The 22,591-nt window shown below is 47.7% G+C and overlaps 1 protein-coding gene across 1 annotated transcript; it reads right to left on the reverse strand.

Annotated features, from left to right (window-relative positions):
* Positions 1-13,278: 13,278 nt before the first annotated feature.
* Positions 13,279-14,458, reverse strand: LOC126539916 (ipis-1-like). Its single transcript, XM_050186735.3, has one exon. The coding sequence runs from the start codon at positions 14,447-14,449 to the stop codon at positions 13,307-13,309; it is 1,143 nt and encodes a 380-aa protein (XP_050042692.1). The 5' UTR covers positions 14,450-14,458; the 3' UTR covers positions 13,279-13,306.
* Positions 14,459-22,591: the final 8,133 nt, after the last annotated feature.

A 22,591-nucleotide genomic window follows, 5' to 3' on the forward strand; every position in this document is an offset into this window, starting at 1 on the left:
GAACAGCCAGGAAGGAGTACCCAACACCACATAAATCCCTCAATAAGTTAGAAGAGAACACCCTTAGAAGACTACAAACTAATACATACCCAACGCCAGCTAAGTTACACCAGTGGTACCCTACATTATACTCCCCACAATGCCCACACTGTGGAGAGGTAGCTAACCACTACCACGTGGTGCGGGCACGCCAATTTAATCCCACCAATTGACCCCATTCCAAATTCCTCAGAAAAGCAGTGGGAGGCTATTCTGCTCAGCGATGATCCTGACCGTCAGCACTGGCTGGTGGGGAGGGCTACTGCAGTAGCAATAAGTAATTAATTAATTAATTAAGTAAGTAAGTAAGTAAGTAAGTAAGTAAGTAAGTAAGTAAGTGAGTGAGTGAGTGAGTGAGTGAGTGAGTGAGTGAGTGAGTAAAAGTAAAGTTTATTTTCCAGGTTCAACTGGAGGGTTTTCTGGCAAAAAGCTGCATGAGCAGCTTGACCATGTCCAGAAAACCCCTACAAGCAGTAGCACACGAGTGGTACAGAAATCAGACACACATACAATAGTTATAGTCAATAAAGAGAAAACACTCACCAGTTATACATACAGAGCGTAACAATGTATTGCAAAAAAAATAACTAAACAATAAAATCGAAAATAGAGACGCTCAAATGGTCATACAAATGTTCAGAATAAAATAGGAATAATCAAGCAAAACATCATCATCATCATCAGCCTAGTTACGCCCACTGCAGGGCAAAGGCCTCTCCCATACTACTCCAACTACCCCGGTCATGTACTAATTGTGGCCATGTTGTCCCTGCAAACGTCTTAATGTCATCCGCCCACCTAACTTTCTGCCGCCCCCTACTACGCTTCCCTTCCCTTGGAATCCAGTCCGTAACCCTTAATGACCATCGGTTATCTTCCCTCCTCATTACATGTCCGGCCCATGCCCATTTCTTTTTCTTGATTTCAACTAAGATGTCATTTACCCGCGTTTGTTCCCTCACCCAATCTGCTCTTTTCTTATCCCTTAACGTTACACCTATCATTCTTCTTTCCATGGCTCGTTGCGTCGTCCTCAATTTCAGCAGAACCCTTTTCGTAAGCCTCCAGGTTTCTGCCCCGTAGGTGATGAGTACTGGTAAGACACAGCTGTTATACACTTTCCTCTTGAGGGATAGTGGCAACCTGCTGTTCATGATTTGAGAATGCCTGGCAAACGCACCCCAGCCTATTCTTATTCTTCTGGTTATTTCAGTCTCATGATCCGGATCCGTGGTCCCTACCTGCCCTAAGTAGATGTATTCCCTTACCACTTCCAGTGCCTCGCTACCTATGGTAAACTGCTGTTCTCTTCCGAGACTGTTAAACATTACTTTAGTTTTCTGTAGATTAATTTTCAGACCCACCCTTCTGCTTTGCCTCTCCAGGTCAGTGAGCATGCATTGCAATTGGTCTCCTGAGTTACTAAGCAAGGCAATATCATCAGCGAATCGCAAGTTGCTAAGGTATTCTCCATCAACTTTTATCCCCAATTCTTCCCACTCCAGGTCTCTGAATACCTCCTGTAAACATGCTGTGAATAGCATTGGAGATATCGTATCTCCCTGTCTGACGCCTTTCTTTATTGTGATTTTGTTGCTTTCTTTGTGGATTACGGTGGCTGTGGAACCGCTATAGATAGCTTCCAGTATCTTTACATATGGCTCATCTACACCCTGATTCCGTAGTGCCTCCATGACTGCTGAGGTTTCGACTGAATCAAATGCTTTTTCGTAATCAATGAAGGCTATATATAAGGGTTGGTTATATTCCGCACATTTCTCTATCACCTGATTGATAGTGTGAATATGGTCTATTGTTGAGTAGCCTTTACGGAATCCTGCCTGGTCCTTTGGTTGACAGAAGTCTAAGGTATTCCTGATTCTATTTGCGATTACCTTAGTAAATACTTTGTAGGCAACGGACAGTAAGCTGATCGGTCTATAATTTTTCAAGTCTTTGGCGTCCCCTTTCTTATGGATTAGGATTATGTTAGCGTTCTTCCAAGATTCCGGTACGTTCGAGGTCATGAGGCATTGTGTATATAGGGCGGCCAACCTTTCTAGGACAGTGTTCCCACCATCCTTCAACAAATCTGCTGTTACCTGATCCTCCCCAGCTGCCTTCCCCCTTTGCATAGCTCCCAAGGCGTTCTTTACCTCTTCCGGTGTTACTTGTGGGATTTCAAGTTCCTCTAGTCTATTCTCTCTCACCTTATCGTCGTGGGTGTTATTGGTACTGTATAAATCTCTATAAAACTCTTCAGCCACTTGAACTATCTCATCCATATTAGTAACGATATTACCGGCTTTGTCTCTTAACGCACACATCTGATTCTTGCCTATTCCTAGTTTCTTCTTTACTGCTTTTAGGCTTCCTCCGTTCCTGAGAGCCTGTTCAATTCTATCCATATTATAGTTCCTGATGTCCGCTGTCTTACGCTTGTTGATTAACTTAGAAAGTTCTGCCAGTTCTATTCTAGCTGTAGGGTTAGAGGCTTTCATACATTGGCGTTTCTTGATCAGATCTTTCGTCTCCTGCGATAGCTTACTGGTTTCCTGTTTAACGGCGTTACCACCGACTTCTATTGCGCACTCCTTAATGATGCCCATAAGATTGTCGTTCATTGCTTCAACACTATGGTCCTCTTCCTGGGTTAAAGCCGAATACCTGTTCTGTAGCTTGATCCGGAATTCCTCTAATTTCCCTGTTACCGCTAACTCATTGATTGGTTTCTTATGTACCAGTTTCTTCCGTTCCCTCCTCAAGTCAAGGCTAATTCGAGTTCTTACCATCCTATGGTCACTGCAGCGCACCTTGCCGAGCACGTCTACATCTTGTATGATGCCAGGGTTCGCGCAGAGTATAAAGTCGATTTCATTTCTAGTCTCACCATTCGGGCTCCTCCACGTCCACTTTCGGCTAACCCGCTTGCGGAAAAAGGTATTCATTATCCGCATATTATTCTGTTCTGCAAACTCTACTAATAACTCTCCTCTGCTATTCCTAGAGCCTATGCCATATTTCCCCACTGACTTGTCTCCGGCCTGCTTCTTGCCTACCCTGGCATTGAAATCGCCCATCAGTATACTGTATTTTGTTTTGACTTTACCCATCGCCGATTCCACGTCTTCATAGAAGCTTTCGACTTCCTGGTCATCATGACTAGATGTAGGGGCGTAGACCTGTACAACCTTCATTTTGTACCTCTTATTAAGTTTCACAACAAGACATGCCACCCTCTCGTTAATGCTATAGAATTCCTGTATGTTACCAGCTATGTTCTTATTAATCAGGAATCCGACTCCTAGTTCTCGTCTCTCTGCTAAGCCCCGGTAGCACAGGACGTTCCCGCTTTTTAGCACTGTATATGCTTCTTTTGGCCTCCTAACTTCACTGAGCCCTATTATATCCCATTTACTGCCCTCTAATTCCTCCAATAGCACTGCTAGACTCGCCTCACTAGATAACGTTCTAGCGTTAAACGTTGCCAGGTTCATATTCCAATGGCGGCCTGTCCGGAGCCAGGGATTCTTAGCACCCTCTGCAGCGTCGCAGGTCTGACCGCCGCCGTGGTCAGTTGCTTCGCAGCTGCTGGGGACTGAGGGCCGGGGTTTGATTGTTGTGTTCATATAGGAGGTTGTGGCCAAGTACTGCACCAGGGTGGCCAATCCTGCTCTGGTGAGAGAGTGGGTTACCGGTTCCGGTCACCGGGATCAGGCCGCACTCCAGGCCTGTTTGTGCAATTTTCTCAACACACGGTTTTTTTTTTCTGGTATTTTCCGGTGGAGAATTGTGCGGCCCGGGATTTGAATCACGGTCCTCTTGCACAGTAGGCGGATACTCTACCGTCCCCGCAAGAGTTAAATTTAAAAAATTAAATTGTGGGATTTTACGTGACAAAACCACTTTCTGATTATGAGGCACGCCGTAGTGGAGGACTCCGGAAATTTCGACCACCTGGGGTTCTTTAACGTGCACCTAAATCTAAGTACACGGGTGTTTTCGCATTTCGCCCCCATCGAAATGCGGCCGCCGTGGCCGGGATCCGATCCCGCGACCTCGTGCTCAGCAGTCTAACACCATAGCCACTGAGTAACCGCGGCGGGTCCCGCAGGAGTTGTACGCCTCATTTAATATACAGTGGTGCCCTATTTGATCAGTCAAGGTGGACCAATCTGAGCTCGGTTATACCGCACGGATGGCACTCGGCTAGAGAACCTGGTATTTATGACCTGCACATGTGAGGCCATACATAATTGAAGATATATATCTTTTTTTTTCTTTTTTTTAGGAGGGTTCCCGTACAGTGATAAAATAAAGGAAAAGACATTAAAAAGAAAGAAAAAAAGAAAGAAAAAGGGGCGGAAAAAAAAAGGAACATAACAGGTGATTTGAACTCGTGACCCTTCGATGTTGCCCGGAAAGATAGCTCAGTCGGTTGGTTCGTCAGGCCCCAGGCTATTTTCAAGCGCCACAGCTCCTGCTCCGAGCCTCACACTTACGTGGAAAGGGACTCATGTTGTCCGCGATAGTCGGTTGGAAGGCATGCTTTCTTGGAAAAATGGCTGCCCGAGGAGAAGAGCGAACTCGAGCGGCTTTAGAGACAAGGAAAACTGCCTTAAAATATTTAGACTTGAGGGAAAGCTTCGTTAACAAACTATAACACGGCAATCAGCACTCGAATACGACGAGAGAAATTATTGAGACGTGGAAAATTTCCCTGAAATAAATATGGTTTGCGAGACAAATGCTTGTAAGTATTGAACCTCTTAAAAAGATGAGGGGGAAATATGCGCTCACCGAGAGGGCATCGTCTGCACGGGACCACCACCAGGCACCTTACTGAGATGAGGAGGGCTCTGCGGGCCGGACACAAAGCCTCCCCTCTCCGCCGGCCAAGAGGGGAAAACGCGCTTTCCGATCGCTCAAGGTTGCGCGGACATAGTAGAACTCTAGCGTCTAGGAGAAGCTTAACCAGGTGCGATGGCGGCACGCATAGCGTGGGAAGCTAGCCGCCAGAATAACTATCTCAAGGACTGCTGCTGACGAGGGCGAAATACCTTCGTGTAATTATAATAACCCTAATAGGACTACTTTCGAAAGAAAAAAAAAAGGAAACGGCCCAGAGGGCTATACTACGAGAGCTATGACTGATAGTTTTCTCTCTCTCTCTCTCTCTCTCTCTCTCTCTATATATATATATATATATATATATATATATATATATATATATATATATATATATATATATATATATATTCATCTCATCTATGGGATTGCATGCGCGCGCTGTTGCTTTGTTTCTGCGTGTAGTAGTTAAGAGAGCCAGTTTAAGGGCGGAGAAGAAGGAAGGAAAGGAAAGCAAAAACTGCAGCGCCGTGGTTTTAAAGCGCACCCGTGGTAGAGAAACGGAAGGCGATATAAGCGTACGTAGCCATGATACGCACACGACAAACTGCCTTAAAATTTTTAGACTTGAGGGAAAGCTTCGGTAACAAACGATAGCACGGCAATCAGCACTCGAATATAATTATAACCCTAATAATAATTGCAAATATTCATCTCATCTATGGGATCTAATGCGCGCGCTGTTGCTTTGTCTCTGCGTGTAGTAGTTAAGAGAGCCAGTTTAAGGGCGGAGAAGAAGGAAGGAAAGGAAAGTCTCTGAAGCAAAATTGCAGCGCCGTGGTTTTAAAGCGCACCCGTGGTAGAGAAACGGAAGGCGATATAAGCGTGCGTGGCCATGATACGCACACGACAAACTGCCTTAAAATATTTAGACTTGAGGGAAAGCTTCGTTAACAAACGATAGCACGGCAATCAGCACTCGAATATAATTATAACCCTAATAATAATTGTAAATATTCATCTCATCAATGGGATCTAATGCGCGCGCTGTTGCTTTGTCTCTGCGTGTAGTAGTTGAGAGAGCAAGTTTAAGGGAGGCGAAGAAGGAAGGAAAGGAAAGTCTCTGAAGCAAAATTGCAGCGCCGTGGTTTTAAAGCGCACCCGTGGTAGAGAAACGGAAGGCGATATAAGCGTACGTGGCCATGGTACGCACCCGACAAACTGCCTTAAAATATTTAGACTTGAGGGAAAGCTTCGTTAACAAACTATAACACGGCAATCAGCACTCGAATACGACGAGAGAAATTATTGAGACGTGGAAAATTTCCTTGAAATAAATATGGTTTGCGAGACAAATGCTTGTAAGTATTGAACCTCTTAAAAGATGAGGGGGAAATATGCGCTCACCGAGAGGTCATCGTCTGCACGGGACCACCACGAGGCACCTTACTCAAAGCATAATTGGATTATTGGATAAGGATTGGATTATTTTTACTTATCCAAAACATAAAGGACATAAAATCACATTTAAACAAAATATTTCCGCAGCTCAGCTTTAGTATATCCTATTGTGTGTTTATATGTGTTTAGAACATGGGGCAGGTTCTAAGACAACATTTGTAATTTATAGTTAGTACGAAAACGTGGTATATTCCAAGTATTAATAGTTGTTGTGTGTATGTTAGGATGACGCATATCCAAAGATGCCAGAGTCGAATAAAAATCGGCAATGGATGCCGTCGAAAAATGCATTTTTTGTAACAACTTAAAGTGATACAAATGGTTGACCCGGACAATGTTATGTGTTTCAAAAGCATACTTGGAGGTAGTTGTATTATCAATATTGGCGATTATTTGAACAATTTTCTTTTGCAGTACGAGAATCTTATTTATGTTAGTTTTGGTCATTGTGGCCCACACTAAATTGCAGTAGTTAAGGTGAGAAAAGAAAAGTGTGTAATAAACTTGTAATTTACATTTTAAAGGTAAAGTTTCACGACATCGCGTTTTGGTTAGAGGGGGGAGGTGAGGTAGGGTTGAGGGGTGGGAACTCTCTGTCGTTCCTAGAGCGACGGAAGACACGCCAAGAGTGCGGCGAATGTACAGAACTTAAAAGACTAATCGAAAGGCAAAACACCCAGATTCAGAAACAGAATGTGCAGATCAGAGCACTCATGAGTAAAATAGATGCGCTAGTTCGCGGCAACTCAGCAACTAAAATAACCAAAACGAGCACGGTGCCCGAGGACGCCAACAAAAAACGCAAGGTGCCGCGGAGGGACCCCCTCTCACCCCGTCAAGAGCGGAGAGGAGATGCGCAGCCCATGCAACAAGCACTGAATGTTCAAGAAGAGATGGACGCTGAAACCACCGCTGACTGCAAGACGGCAGCAGCGGCGCCGCAGACGTCGCATCAACAACAGCAACCGCCGCAAGAGGGCAAACTGGCAGCGATACTCGCAGCCATCAATCAAATTAACGAGAATCTCGGCAATATGAATGCCAGGTTAGAGGCCTTCGAGGGTCAAATAAAGATCCTGTCAGTGAAGCACGAACGACTGGCGGCGAAGACAGCCACAATAACCGCGAAGAACAAGTTCGCAGCGCTAAGGAATGAACGCGCCAATAAAGTCAAGGAATCGATCGCGTACAGGCGCGGTCGCATCAAAACGTTAAAGGAAGATGGCGCAGACGCCGAACAGTAGAAAGCAAATCCGCGGGGGGGAAACAACGATCATTTACCAATGGAATTGCAGGGGCATCCGCACCAAGGAAGCCGAGTTACAACTTCACATAGATGGGCTCGACCAGAAACCGGATCTGATCGCGTTACAAGAGACACACGGCAGACCCAGACTCCCGGGTTACGTGACCTACACGGATCCGACAGAAGGCGGGACGGCGTTACTGGTGCGCACCAACATAGCAGCCACCCAGCACCTCACGGCGCAAAAGGGCTGCGAACACACGCTGGTCGAGGTTCACACAAGGACTATTGGCAGTGCCGGAAACCTTTTTGTAATGAGCGCATACTGCAGACCGTCACAAAGGCAGTACGACTTCGAAACAACAGTAAGCCAGGCGAAGAGGTTGGCGGGGAACAGGCCGCTCCTGGTCCTAGGCGACTCCAACGCCCCTCACACTACATGGGGTTACAAATACCAATCTAAACGAGGCACAGGCAATGGAGGACCAAGGAATGGCGCTCCTTAATGAACCGGGCGTCGTCACCCGAAAGGGAAACAGCGTCAACAGGGACACCACCCCGGACCTGTCGTGGATGGCGGGCTCCCTAGAAGTGGCCTGGCGGAATGAAGACGTAGACCTGGGCTCCGACCACAGCATCATAAGTGTAACAATCAAGGGACCAAGGTACCGGGCAGCCCTCGGCAAAGCCCGGATCACCGACTGGGACCAAATGCGCAAGCACACGGACGAAGAAAACGAGACCTCCGGAGAAAACGAGGAGGAGGGCAGACATCAAACGTACGCAGAATGGGCGCGAGAACAAAAGATCGCGCTCGACAGATTTAGTCAAGAAGTTGTAACAACGATGCAGACGCCCTTCGTCGACGCCAAACTAGCACACATGTGGGAGGCGCGGCACTCGCTCACGCGAAGATGGAAGCGTCAACGACGAAACAAGAAGCTCGTCAAACGCATCGCGCTCCTCAACAAACAGATCGCTGAATACGCAACCAAGCTGTGCCGAGAGAACTGGATGAGTACGTGCGACGGGCTGCAGGGAAAGCTCTTGGCGCGCAACACCTGGTGCCTGCTCAGACACCTGATCGACCCGTTGAGCAGCAAGACCGCAACCAACCGCAACCTCACCAAAGTTCTGAACGCTTACGATGGCAACGGCCAAAGGCTCATTGAAGACCTCAAGGCGATCTATCTCAAGACGGAGAGAGGGCGGTTTCCGATACCGGACGAGTACGGGGGACCGGAAAATCCGGCATTGGATGAACCGTTCACCATCACAGAGTTATTAACAGCCATAGACGAGAGTAATAAGACGAGCGCACCCGGAACGGACGCCATTACATACAAGCTGCTCAATAACATGAGTGATGCGGCGGCACACGGGCTCCTGGGTCACATCAACAGAACCTGGGAAAGCTCGAAGTTGCCCGCAGAACGGAAAGAGGCCGAGGTACGGTTCATACCTAAACCCGGCAAACCTCTGACGATCGAGAACATGCGCCCTATCTCGCTCACGTCCTGTGTGGGCAAGGTCATGGAACGCATGGTTCTCAAAAGACTTCAAGCACACCTGGACGAGACAAATCAGATGCCAGCGACCATGTATGGATTCCGCCAGCACCTGAGCACCCAAGACGTCCTGATCCAATTACACGAATTAGTGATTAAAAGAGCAACGAGGCACGCGCCCCGGGGTATACTGGCTTTGGACCTGAAAGGGGCCTTCGACAACGTGTCCCACGCCAGCATGCTCGAGAACCTGCGCAAGACGGGTTGTGGCCGCAAGACCTACGGCTATATTAAAGATTTCCTAACCAATAGAACAGCAACTATCCGGATAGGAAATGAACGGTCAGAGCCTGTGTAGCTCGGAGACAGGGGTACCCCACAGGGGTCTGTCCTGTCGCCTCTGCTTTTCAACCTAGCACTCCTGCCCCTGCCCGAACTACTCAATCAGATCGAGGGCGTGGACCACGCGTTCTATGCCGACGATATAACGGTGTGGACGAACCGCGCGGGGTCCGACGCCTGGGCGGAGGAAGCCCTGCAGAGAGCGGCAACGACCGTCCACGAGTATGCCACGACCTGCGGCCTGAGCTGCGCTCCACAGAAATCGGAGCTGCTCATGGTACAGCCCGGAAGACCGAAGAAAGAGCCGCCGCCAAACATAAGCATCACCATTGACGGCACAGTGATCAAACCAACGCAGCAGATCCGGATACTGGGCCTTCTGTTGCGCAGCGACGGCAAGGCGCACGCAGCCGTCAACAAAATCAAGACCACATCGGAGCAAGTCCTGAGCATGATCCGGAGAGTCACCAACCGGAACAGAGGAATCAAAGAAGAAGACGCACTGCGCCTGGTGCAGGCATTCGTCGTGTCACGCGTAACGTACTCCGCCCCGTACCTCCAGCTTGCGAAGGTGAACCGCGAGACGCTAAACCCGACGATAAGGAAAGCAGTGAAACTCGCGATGGGCATCCCAGTCTACTCGTCAACGCAGAAGCTGCTGGAAATGGGTGCCCACAACACGGTGGAAGAGCTGGTGGAAGCACACCTATCCCACCAGAGAGTAAGGCTGAGCCGGACAGAGCACGGTCGGGCCATCCTACGCAAGATAGGATGGCAAATTGAACAGCAACCGACAACGGAGTCACTCCCCACAACGTGGAGAGACATTATTAAGAACAAGCCTCTCCCCCGGAACATGCAGCCGGGGAGGAACGACGAGAGACGCTCTGCGCGGGCCAAGGCAATGGCTCGACAGCTGGAAAAGGACCCAGAGGTTCTCTACGCGGACGCCTCGCTTCCCAAGCACGGAACCAGAGCAACGGCGGTCGTCACCACCATCGATAAACTGGTCACAGGCGTGTCGATACGGACGACGAATATAGCCGAAGCAGAAGTAGTGGCCGTGGCCCTCGCACTCGCACAACCGGGAGTGAGGACCGTGGTCACAGACTCCCAGACCGCCTACGCAAGCTACCGCAAGGGGAACATCTCTCCCGCGGCACTAACGATCCTCACCAAATGCAGATCACCGGCACGGGCCGTTGAGCTCGTGTGGGTCCCGGCTCACTCGCAAGTGGAAGGCAACGCACTCGCCGACCACTATGCCCGAGAACTGTCAATCCGGGCCGAGGACGAGCCAGAGCTACCGCACCCCGTGACAAGCTACAAAGAAATCACGCAAATGTACAGAAGTGGCAGATGTAGGCTTCCCCGTCCGCATCCGCAACTCAGCCGACAGCAGCAAACGATCTTGCGACGCACGCAAGCGGGGTCGCTAGCGCATCCCGTGCTCTTGCACAAGATGTTTCCAACAGAGCATGACACTTTATGCCCTTTTTGCAGTCGGTCAAAAAGCACTCTAGCACACATCATTGCAGAGTGCGCTAAGCTCAAGAACCCCCCACCATCCCTACCCCCCACCCTCCCCAGCCCCAACCCCCCCGAGCGATGGGAGACCTTGTTGTCCAGCCCCGACCTACCGACCCAGCTCGCGCTGGCGGCTAGGGGCCAGGAACTGCTGGACGCATATGGGACCTGAGAATAAGGTTCCACCCCATCTGGTGCCAGCGAGCACCAACCGTCACTAAGCGCTCAGTTCAAAAGTTGATTCTCTCTCTCTCTCACGACATCGCGATAGAACCCCGCAGACGGAAGAAAGTTTCTTGCAGACAAAGTCAGTATGGGCATCCCAGTTTAAATAGCAGGAAAAATGTACTCCAAGTATTTTGTGCACTTCAACTATTTCTATCTGGTGATCTTCAAAGTGAAGCATGCAATGCGGTGCTATCGGTTTGTTTCTTGCGCGAAATATTATAGCCTTGGACTTTGTAGGATTAATTCTTAATTTATTCATCCTTGACCACCTAGACAATTTAATCAGTAGGTCATTACATTTCACCATTAAATCATTAAGGTTAGGGCCTGAAAGAAGTAGTGTGCTAACCAGTGGACTACCGGACTAGGCAGCCCACCCACGAGTTCTACGAATATTCTGCAAATAAATATGTTTTCAATCAATGCCTTGATCTGTCTTGGTAGCGGCAGAACTACTCACGCTGCGATTAAATCTATGGCGCGTTTATCACCGTGTAACAATCTTAAAGGGACACTAAAGGTTACTATTAAGTCAACGTGGACTGTTGAAATACCATCCCAGAAACCTCGAAACGCTTGTTTCGTGCCAAGGAGAGACTTACTTTAAGAGAAAATGCGTTCTGAAGCGTCCGCGTACCTCTAGCGCAGTTCAAATCGCCCGCCCTCCGATCGAGGAGTACTGACATCATGGTCTCATAGTGACGTTGCGCCATCGGTGAGTAGAACGGCGTCCGCAGACGGCGCTACGTCTTTTCTGCGCAAAACGCAAACGCGCGGCCAGAAAAAGAACCAAGACAGAGCCGACAGCAGAGCGAAAGCGGGAGGGAGGTGGCTAGCGGAAGGAGAAACGCGCGACCACAAGCTGGTACTTCACTCTATGACGCAAACTTCGACGTTCGTCGCAATGGACCCTGACAACGACAGATTGGCTCGCGATGCTGGGCTCAACTTCAGCGATTTGAGCACTGACGAGCGCGACCTGCTGCTGAGGGCTCGCGCAGCCGGCGTCGTTGCGTTCTACGACGGCGGCCTCGACACCGGCTCTCCGGAGCGGGAAAGCAACGAGGGCTTCCCACGATATTACATGGACGTGGCATTCTCGCTGCTTGTTCCAAATGAAAGTTTCGCGAGCCAGCAGAACCCGCACAGCACGCGGCGATAACGAAACTACTGAAACTCCAAAGCGTGCGCGGCGCAGAGTCGAGCGCGCAGAGTCGAGCGAAAACAAAACCTTTCGATCACCCATACTACTGAAGGGTAACGTCAAAATGTTATTTTTTCTTAGAATCGAATAGACGTAGACAAGTAGCATTTTCTTCCGTCTTATAATCGAATGAAATGATATTTTTAATACGGGTAGTTGAGTATTAGTAACACAAATTATGAGGAGTGCTTTCGTCATCGGGCTAGTACCGGAATGTCGCTGGGGGGTCTCAAATAGTGTCATGCATTTACCTCAATTTCTCGGTTACTAAAGCTCTGTTCGCGATTATATTGACGCCTTAGACGTTCTAGAACATTGCTCCACCACTTTAACTTGACTTTCTGGTAACCTTTAGTGTCCCTTTAAACAGCTCAGAGGACAGGGCGAGAAGCAAGCAAGAACGTGATAGCGCTGTTTAAGACAGTTAAAATGTACCAGTAAGTCTGAGCAACAATCTTGGTTCCATATCCCTTTTAAGGGAGACGCTCGGGTGGAACGGATGCCGGAACGCTTTTGCAAGGCCTGACTCGCAGCTAGCACCATCATCCTTCATTAAAAAAAATATGGGGTTTTACGCGGTGAAACCGCGATCTGATTATGAGGCAGGCCGTAGTGGGAGACTCAAGAAATTTGGATCACCTGAGGTTCTTTAACGTGCACCTACATCATCCTCGATCCTCCATGCTTTGATGTGTCTTGTGCCACGCTGTTTAAAGCAGCTGCTTAACAAGATATACCAAACAGCGCAAATGTACACGCAAATGAACTCGCCAACGAATGCCTCCACCTCCTCTTCTCTCTCTCTCTTTCTCTCGAGTGTTGTAGCTGACGTGAATGCTGAAGCCATGATACCGAAACAAAGAAAAATTGGCTGGTTTATTTTTACACGTTCTTCCGCATTGCTCACAGCTTCCTCACTGAGCCCATAAAGAGGATGACTTCAGGTTCATTGCTCTTGATCAGAAACATAAAAGGATGATCCACGACAAATCGCACAGCCTGCGCAGCGATTGCTCCGGAAGACTCAATCACTGCTGCCGTGTCGGCCGCGGGTTCGGTGCCTTCTTCGAGAACTTCGACGGCCGCCTTGTGGATGAGTTCCGAAACCGCCGGCCGACCACTCTCGAACATACCGGACAGGTCCGCTTTGCCCGGTGTGAACAGATCCTTCACACCGAGATCTTTTAACGTCTCCTTGAGAGGCAGCGTGTAGTCCAGCTTGAATTTGGGAAGGCTGACTTCCACGTCTTGCACCAACTTCATGTTTGCTAGGAGCGCGGAGATCCTAGCCGAAGTCATGGACTCTTCTAGGCAGAACAGTCCTTCAACCTCGTCAGGTAATAGGAGTACCATTGATGCCTTTTGACCTCTGTATGGTATCTCCAAGGCCCTTGCGCCCAGCTCCTCTGAATGGCCTATTTTGAAACTGTGGTCCAAGAACATCATGTTCACTCGCACGTTGGTCTTATAGTCTAGGCGGAAGTCCTGAGGTATTGTGTTAATTGAACGGAAAGGGAATTGCCAAAAGCTCTTGAAGGCGATGGCATTGATGTGGACCAGCACAGTGCGCGAGTCCACGCTGCCGGGACGAAGCACGTCTCGCACCTTGGATGCCGTTTGCTCCGAGATCCAGGCATTGGCTTCGCATCGAACCAACTCGTGGCCACTAGAGAAGTCAACGGACTTTAACGTCGCTCCATATGAGGATTGCAGGAGGACCACGTAGCCGCTCTGGACTGGAAATCGCTTGTCACTGTATAACCGGTTAGCCACGAAGAACGTGGCATCAGGAGCGCAGCCGGACAGCATGGTCAGCAAGTTGGAAAAATGCTCGCGAATCCGGTCCTTGCTCGCCTTGAGGCTTAACAGGGCAAATATTTGCTTAGATGTGCTGTCGCCCGCTCCGCCGGCAAGCATTGCAAGTGCGCAGGCTACGCTGAAAGCCGAGCACACAACGTTCTCGTTCTGCGTGTTCTTCGACTGCAGAAGCTGGTACATGCGTATCGTAAACTTGAGCAGCGCATCACAATACGTTTGAGACAGCATGGCGAAGCCGGTCCTGCAAAAGAGAAACACAGTTGTTGCCTGATAAGTCCTTGGGCTAGAAAATGGAGTTCCGGTAAGTATTGGTGAACATATCGGCCCAGCTACTAAAAAATCAATTGTAGGGATTCACGAGCCAAAATCACGGTCTCATTATGAGGCCCGCACTAGTGGAAAACCACACATCATTTTGATCACCTAGGACTCTCTAAGTACACCTAAAATGAAGTAAACGAGCGTGTTTTTTTGCACTTTGCTCCCATGGAAGCGCGATTACCGCGGCCAGGATCAAAACCGCGACCTCAGATGTGCAACGCCATACGAACAGGACTACTACGGCGGGTTTGGTCGAGTTGCTACCAGATGTACAAAACAGCCAATGAACAGACAAAGCCATGCTGATTTTGCAGTGCACTTTTATCTCAGTCAGGCCATCGATGCGTAGTACTAAATGTCACTCAGCGAACGGGACTTCAAGATTCCTAGCACTTGGCATGGCACACACGTGGCGTGTCAGTCAGTTTATACTAATATGAATTTTTTTATACTGTTTCTAATTCAATTTGATGGGAAAAAGTTGATTACTATAGCGAATGAACAGAAAGCCAAAACATACTTTTTCCTTTTTTTTCTTGAATTTCTAGCTAATGACTCTGTCACGGTGCGGCATTATTCGATTCGGCGAAGCACCGATCAACGGGCGCCAAAAGGGTCGAAGTAATAGTAACCGACGAAGAAGACGGTTATTTCCGGCCACTCGGGCAAGCGACCGAAAAGGCTCGATGGCGAGTTCAGATATTGTTGCCTTTTTGTCGTCGGCGCGACCATGACACCCCAACAGGTTTTTGTAGGAACCGCTGTGTATTCTCTGCCCCGCGCGTGCATAGAGAAGCTTACTAAGAAGGCGGGGGTGCGAATACTACGAAATATTTGGTGTGTTTGTGCAATTCTGTGTCCAAAAAGTGCTGACAGTGTATGACAGTGATTGGGGGCACTAGGGAAAGGAGAAGTTATTTAAGCGCATGTTTAGAATGTCTAGAATGTCTAGAAGCTGAGCCTACAATCTGCTGAGAAGCCTCAAAGAGCCAGTGCCGTCCAGTATGGCCTGGGCCGCCTAGCCGCGTCTGAACTGCGAGTTACTAGTTGGCGTGAGAGACGACAAACCAGCGTCTGGAACGAAGCTCACGGTAGTTCCCCTCAAGTTAGCTCAACCTGCTCGAGCGAAGACGTCAGACCTAGACTCCCGGGAAACCCAGCCCAGCAATCGCATCCACCGCAACGAGATCGGCTTGCCAGCGTCGTTCGGGAAAGCTCTGACGTCGACTCCACGCTTTGTGAACTTGCTGCGGCTTCACGGCCATGCGTATGCCATCATTTGTCTTCTTTTGAACTCTGTTTAGTTAAGTGTGTTTTGTGTAGTGTTGATGTCTATATCTACTGTTAACTGATATCGTTTCTTTTGTATTCATCATTGATCTAGATTAAGTGCATGTGTGTTAGTGTTGTGTTTTTTGTGTTTCTTTTAATCTTTGTGTCATTGTCGGTCGATAAATATATATTTTTTTTCTTTTTCTCGCCACTCTGACTCCTTCGCTGTGTTCGCTTGACGGCGAACGGGTGGCAAGCCGTGACAGACTCTCTGCCGGAATGAAAATGTACCTGATGTTGTTACTAAGAATACTGTCAATGAGTTCAACACTTACTTTACAAATGTCGGTCTCTCTCTGGCTAAAACCTTGCCTCGTCCTAGCAAAGCTTCACATGAACTTTTTCCCGCGATCAGTAGTTTGTTCATACATAATATAGTGCTCTATGAATTTCAGTCTTCTGTGAGTAAGCTGGCAATTAAGAAAGCGCTAGGCCCGGACTAGATTCCAACGGGCGTTACAAAAGGTAATATTGATATATTCGGACACATATTATGCGATCTATTCAACCACTCACTACGAAAATGTCCATCGACATTTAAGATAGCCAAAGTTACTCCTGTTTATAAAGACGGGGACGGGTCTGACCCTTCTTGCTACCACCCGATATTTGTACTGAGTGTTCTTAACAATATATTTTTAAAGATATTCGCGAAACGCATGTATTTATTTTCTTGACGAATATCACGTGTTATGACCACATCAACATGGATTCCGACCAATGAGTTCTACAAACGCAGCAATGCCTACACTGAGTCTGACTTTAAATATCGGCATTAAAGATAACAAATTCGCTGTAGCAGTTTTTCTTGACCTCAGAAAAGTATTTGATACCGTAGGCCACGAAATCTTACTTTACAAGTTACGCAAATATGGCTTCCGCAACACTATATGAGATTTCTTAGTTACCTTAGAGGTCGTCAAAAAATGGTAATTATTAACAGCATCACTACTTCTTTTACTTCTTCCCTTCAGTCCATACAAACAGGTGTGCCACAGGGTTCCGTATTAGGTCCGTTGCTTTACTTGCTATACAGAAATAACTTACCACAAGTACTAACCACCGCCGAAATGCTCAATTATGCTGACGACAGCACACTAATTATTACGGGTGAAAATATTTCAAATATAGAAGAAAAAATGAATACTGAACTAGCTGAACGAACTATCCTATTCTATGCTGTGACAGCGCTCTTTTAAAACAATTGTACGTCTTATATAACTTGAAACATATTTGTTTCACATTACTTATATGTCTTTCTCTAAATGCTATTGTACTGTTTCTGTTTGGGAATATATCTGTCCAAAAGCTTTTCGGTATGACTGGTTATATTTTGTCCCCCCCCCCCCCCCCCCCACGTAATGCCTTTATGGCGATGTAGGTACTCTGCAAATAAATAAATAAATAAATAAATAAATAAATAAATAAACTTGCTGATTGGTTTGCTGCTAACAATCTTTCTCGTGATACTATGGACGAAGCAAACACGTGTTTCTATACTAAAAATCTTGCCTTTTGATTTCGTACGGGAATTACGATTAGCCGCATGTATTAACAGTGCTACAAGATACAACGAGCCATTCTCTATTTCGTTACTCTGCACCCCACAACGCCACCCAAGGAAGCAAACTTTTGGTAAACCAAATATCCCGCCAATAAAGAACGACTATGGAAAACCACTGCTACAGTATGCTGGAGCGAAAGTGTTGAATGGCACTCCGCATAACATAAAGAACTCGCAGAACTTGCTTACAGCAATGAAAGAGTACTATTTCGAAGTTATTTTCTCTGCTTCCTGAACTAATATTTATGTTTTTTTGTTAAGCCATGTATAACAATGATTTCATCAGGTTTATCTTGTGTTTATTGCGATGTTGTAATTTTCCTGTTCTCTTTGCTAACTTATCGAAAATACTAACATTAAAACGTATACAATACGTTTTCATTAGCAAATTTACGTACTAATATTACTCAGTTATTCCTGTATTTATTGCAAAGTGCTGTATGTTTTTTGTATTCTTTGTTAATCAATTTGAACAGACTCCTTACTTAAAGGGACACTAAAGGTTAATATTAAGTCAACGTGGATTGTTGAAATACCATCCCAGAAACCTCGAAACGCGTTTCGTGCGAAGAAGAGACTTATTTTAAGAGAAAATGCGTTCTGAAGCGTCCGCGTACCTCTAGCGCAGTTAAAATCACCCGCCCTCCCATCGAGGAGTATTGACGTCATGGTCTCACAGTGACGTTGCGCCGTCGGTGAGTAAAACGGCTCCCGCAGACGGCGCTACGGATTTTCTGCACAAAACGCAAACGCGCGGCCAGAAACAGAGCCAAGACAGAGCCGACAGCAGTGCGTAAGTGGAACTATGGTGGCTAAGGGAAGGGAAAGCGCACGACGATAAGCTGGTTCTTTATTTTATGACGCCAACTTCGACGCTCGTTGCAATGGATGACCCTGACAACGACACATTAGCTCGCGATGCTGGGCTCGAGTTCAGCGATTTAAGAACTGATGAACGTGGCGTGCTGTTGAGGGCTGGCGCTGCCGCCGTCGTTGCGTACTACTACGACGACGGCCTGCTTTGAAAGGCACTCCACGCGACTTCCGTAAGTCGGCGTTGAACTCGTAATCCTCTGGACGAAAGTGCAGCGAGCACATTACGTGATTTTTCGGCTCTTTGCCAGCGCGTTGTGGCAGAGGTACGGCACTTAACCACTTCGAACGGAGAGGTTCACTCGTTGGCACACAGTGATAAGTAACGTTGGATTCGCCACCGCAACTGCCCTTGGCCAAGTTCCACGGACCGTTCGCGCATCCCACGACAACACATGGACGTGGCATTCTCGCTGCTTGTTCCAAATGCAAGTTTCGCGAGCCAGCAGGACCACCGCAGCACGACGCGATAAAGTCGAGCGCGCAGAGTCGAGCGAAAACGAAACCTTTCGATCACCCATCCTACTCCAGGGTAACGTCAAAATGTTATTTTTTTTTCTTAGAATCGAATAGAAGTAGACAAGTAGCATTTTCTTCCGTCTTATAATCTAATGAAGTGATCTTTTTAATACGAGTAGTTGAGTACTAGTGACATAAATGATGATGAGGAGTGCTTTCGTCATCGGGCTAGTACCGGAATGTCCCTGGGGGTCTCAAATCGCGTCGTGCATTTACCTCAATTTCTCGGTTACTAAAGCTCTGTTCGCGATTATATTGACGCCTTAGACGTTCTAGAGCATTGCTTTATCACTTTAACTTGACTTTCTCGTAACCTTTAGTGTCCCTTTAACTCATTACTCATTAACTCATTACGTTACTCTTATGTGCACCTCGAAATGGGCCACGTGCTAGCCACTGGCTAGTACGTGGCTATGAGACTGGTTAGAGGACCATACAGATTGTGCGTATCTTGTATAATGACATGTTTGCGTGTGTAATAAAGAAAGAAAGTGTCGGAACGTCATGACAACGTCATAGATTTCAGAGTATATTTAATGCGTTTAGCTTTGTTTTGCCTAGATCAGCCGTTTTGAGCCTGCCTGCCTGCTTGTCTGTCTGTATGTATGTCTGTCCGTCCGTCCGTCCGTCTGTCTGTCTAGCATCTTATGTCGACCTAGTGACACACGGTGTCTACCTTCTTTGGCAACTAGGTGTGCTCATGGTGGTGAAACCGTCATAGTCGTTGTACCGTTGTCATTTCTGCTTTGTCATCCTACTTTCGTCATGCGTTCGCAGTGACGCCATCGTACTAATATAGTCGTCATGCACGCGTTGTCATACTATCTTCGTGAGGCTGTCGTGGTCGCTCCATCGTCGCCGCTCCGGCTACGTCATTCGACTCCCGCCATGCCGTCGTCGTCACGCTGTCATCGTCATGTAGTATTTGTGATGCAGTCGTCATTACACCGTCGCCGTCGTGCACTCGTCATCACATTGTCCTCATATTATCATGCTAATGCGGTCATTGCCTCGGCGTTATACAATCGTTGTCATGCATACGTTTTAACAGTCGTCGTGATGCGGTCGCATTCGTTGCGTCGGCGTCATTCCAACATCGTGGTCCCACTATCGTGATGCCGTTGTAGTCATGGCAACATCGTCACACAGTCGTAGTCATAATTGTTTTCATGCCGTCATCATCACGCTGTCATTCTACCATCGTCATCGCTTCATAGGCGTCGTGCCGTCGTCGTCGCACCTTTAACGCCGGTCTATTCCCCCAAACTATTTACCAGATTCAATCTCTAGGTATGTGCTCAAAGCCATGAAGGCATCGTGGTCGTTGCATCGTCATCATTCCAGCTTTGCCATCCAACCCTCCTCATGCTGTCGTCGTGCGCCGTCGCCGTCATACAGTAGTCATGCATTCGTCGTTATAGACATCGTCGTGATCGTCCCATCGTCGTCATCATAAGTTCATCATCAGACCCTCGCCCTGTGATCGCCGTCACGCCATGTAGCCACAAAGTCGTAGTCGTCATTAGCGCTGTCTCCGCGTCTTGCCTCCGTCTCTCGTCCCTTTTCGTGCGCGAAAAAACCTCATGGAATACCAGCGCGCCCTAACCTACGCTCTTTCAACATACTAGTGTCGTCGTACCGTCGTCGCCTTGCTGTTGTTTTACCACCGGTGTTACTTCAGTAACATCATCCCATTGTCGTAGTGCCATCGCCGTCATGCCGACTTTGTCAATTCATCGGCATCATTGCGTCGTCGCGTCATACAGTTGTCTCGTTTATATATCGTTTATACAGGGTGTCCCAGCTAACTTGAACCAAGATTTTGAAAAAAAAAACAACCTATGAGTTCTTTAGAACAGAAATCCCATGGATGTTGTTAGAGTTTATCTAAACTTACAGTACAACTTCTTTGCTCGTCTTTTTTTGAGTAATTAGCCGAGATAAATTAACACTTAAATATAGCTTGAAAGGTTCAGGCGTCAATAGGAAAGTTGTGGAGCTTCACAAATATTGCCCAGCCCAGGTACTTCAAACGAGACAGACTTAGCGTGGCCGCTTTTATTCGGGAAAAACAAAAGCCCGCGGAGTTTAAAAAATAGCGCGTGACAGCGCGCGCTGTGCGTCCGAATGCGCCGCGATTACAGCGCTCTCATGAGTGATTGGTAAAAACATCGCCAGCGCCACACGTTCCCTTCACTTACGAGAAAGGGCTTCAACTTTTGCTCGGCTCTGACATGACTGGCAGCGGCTGGCGACAGCGTTCCGAAAAAGCGCTTTGTCAGCAGCCGTTTATTCCGATATGACGAGAAGAGCAATTTTTTTTCCAGCGGTCGAGTCGATGCGGAATAGAAAAAATACACAGAAAACATGCATCATACATCTGGAACCTGTGCGAGAGGGAGCACCATTAGTTACAACGCCGCTTCTCTTCCAAGCTGTGCCGGCGGCTAGATGCATGTGAGCTCTACTGTCTATTAGCGGCGAGAATCCGCCTCTTTCATTTTCCTGTGCTGCCCTCTGCCGCACGCTGCTGAAAGCGTTTTGGAAGTGTCCCGGGGCTTTCGGCGGTTGATTTGTGTGCCTGCGCCCACGTTGAGTGCGCGTCAGTTGTGCGTTTGATGGATCGCGAATCATTATTAATGGCTTCTTCGGGACAGCATGTCGTTCCTGAAGCCATGTAGCACTCAATGACTATTTGGTGAGCAGGCCTGAGTGCGCTGTTCGGCAAGCAGTGCGGCCGATAAAGGCAGGCTGAGTTCCGTTTGGCGGCACGGCTGCCTTGGAGTTTGTCACTGATTTCTGCACTTGGACATCACTTTTTTGTATTCTTTTTACACATTATTTAGACGTTTCGCATATTCAAAAAGTTTTCGAGCGCAGCCTTCTGCGTCGGATTACATCGACATCTACAGCCGCAGCTCGTTGTTATCGTCAAATATTGTGGAAAAGGTCCATCGCTCATATGAAATAGCGTCAAAATGTAGCAAAACATGCATATCTGCGCATATGTGCCATGTTGTTACACACTGAGACGAGTCAATATGAGCGGCCCAACCATTTAAACAACGGCAACTGTGATCCAGATACATATATTACGGGCTGTTAACTCATTCTCGCTTTTCTTCAACTCCATCATACTTACAGTTTTAGCGTGACATAGAGCATTATAGAGAAAACTGTGCTCGCATAAGTGCTCATTTGTAGGCCATGTTGTTCTCTCACGAAAACGCGCGGATGCCATCGCTCACACGGCGTTGGTATAAATGAGTGAGGCGGTTGTTTATGCTGCTGTATACCGAATACACCGTCTCTTGTTTGCCGCTTGACGCAGAGGCAAACAGTGTATTTCTGAAATTGAGAAATGTGTCGCAAAGCAACACGTACAGGCCCACCCATATACGTAGCGAATCCGGCCGACAGACTACAGGTACGGTGACGTACAGACGTTGGCACAGCGCTGTGTCGCCGCTTACCGCTTATTGTGTACGCGCGGTGCGAAGTGAAGTGTAGCCGATTTCAAATCGCTAAGGCCAGAATTGAACTATAAAAGCAGTTTCGTTCGACCTAAGTGCTTTCAGTTCAGGTCCGCCGGTAGCGAGTGCACTAACTCGACGGCGCCAGGTTAACCTTCGCTGAACAGGGTCGACATTGGCTCAATCTTCGTGGGCACGGCTTGAGAGGGTTAAAGCTTGTGCATTTCAACTTGGTAGGCGTGTATGACTCATTTTGAGCCCGACTAATTATATATACAAGCGAAGACA

This window comes from Dermacentor andersoni, chromosome 2 (assembly GCF_023375885.2).
Source record: "Dermacentor andersoni chromosome 2, qqDerAnde1_hic_scaffold, whole genome shotgun sequence".
Classification (NCBI taxonomy): Eukaryota; Metazoa; Arthropoda; class Arachnida; order Ixodida; family Ixodidae; genus Dermacentor; species Dermacentor andersoni.

Coding starts and splice junctions, on each gene's coding strand:
- LOC126539916 (XM_050186735.3), bottom strand. CDS start 14,449: ATGCTGTCTCAAACGTATTGTGATGCGCTGCTCAAGTTTACGATACGC.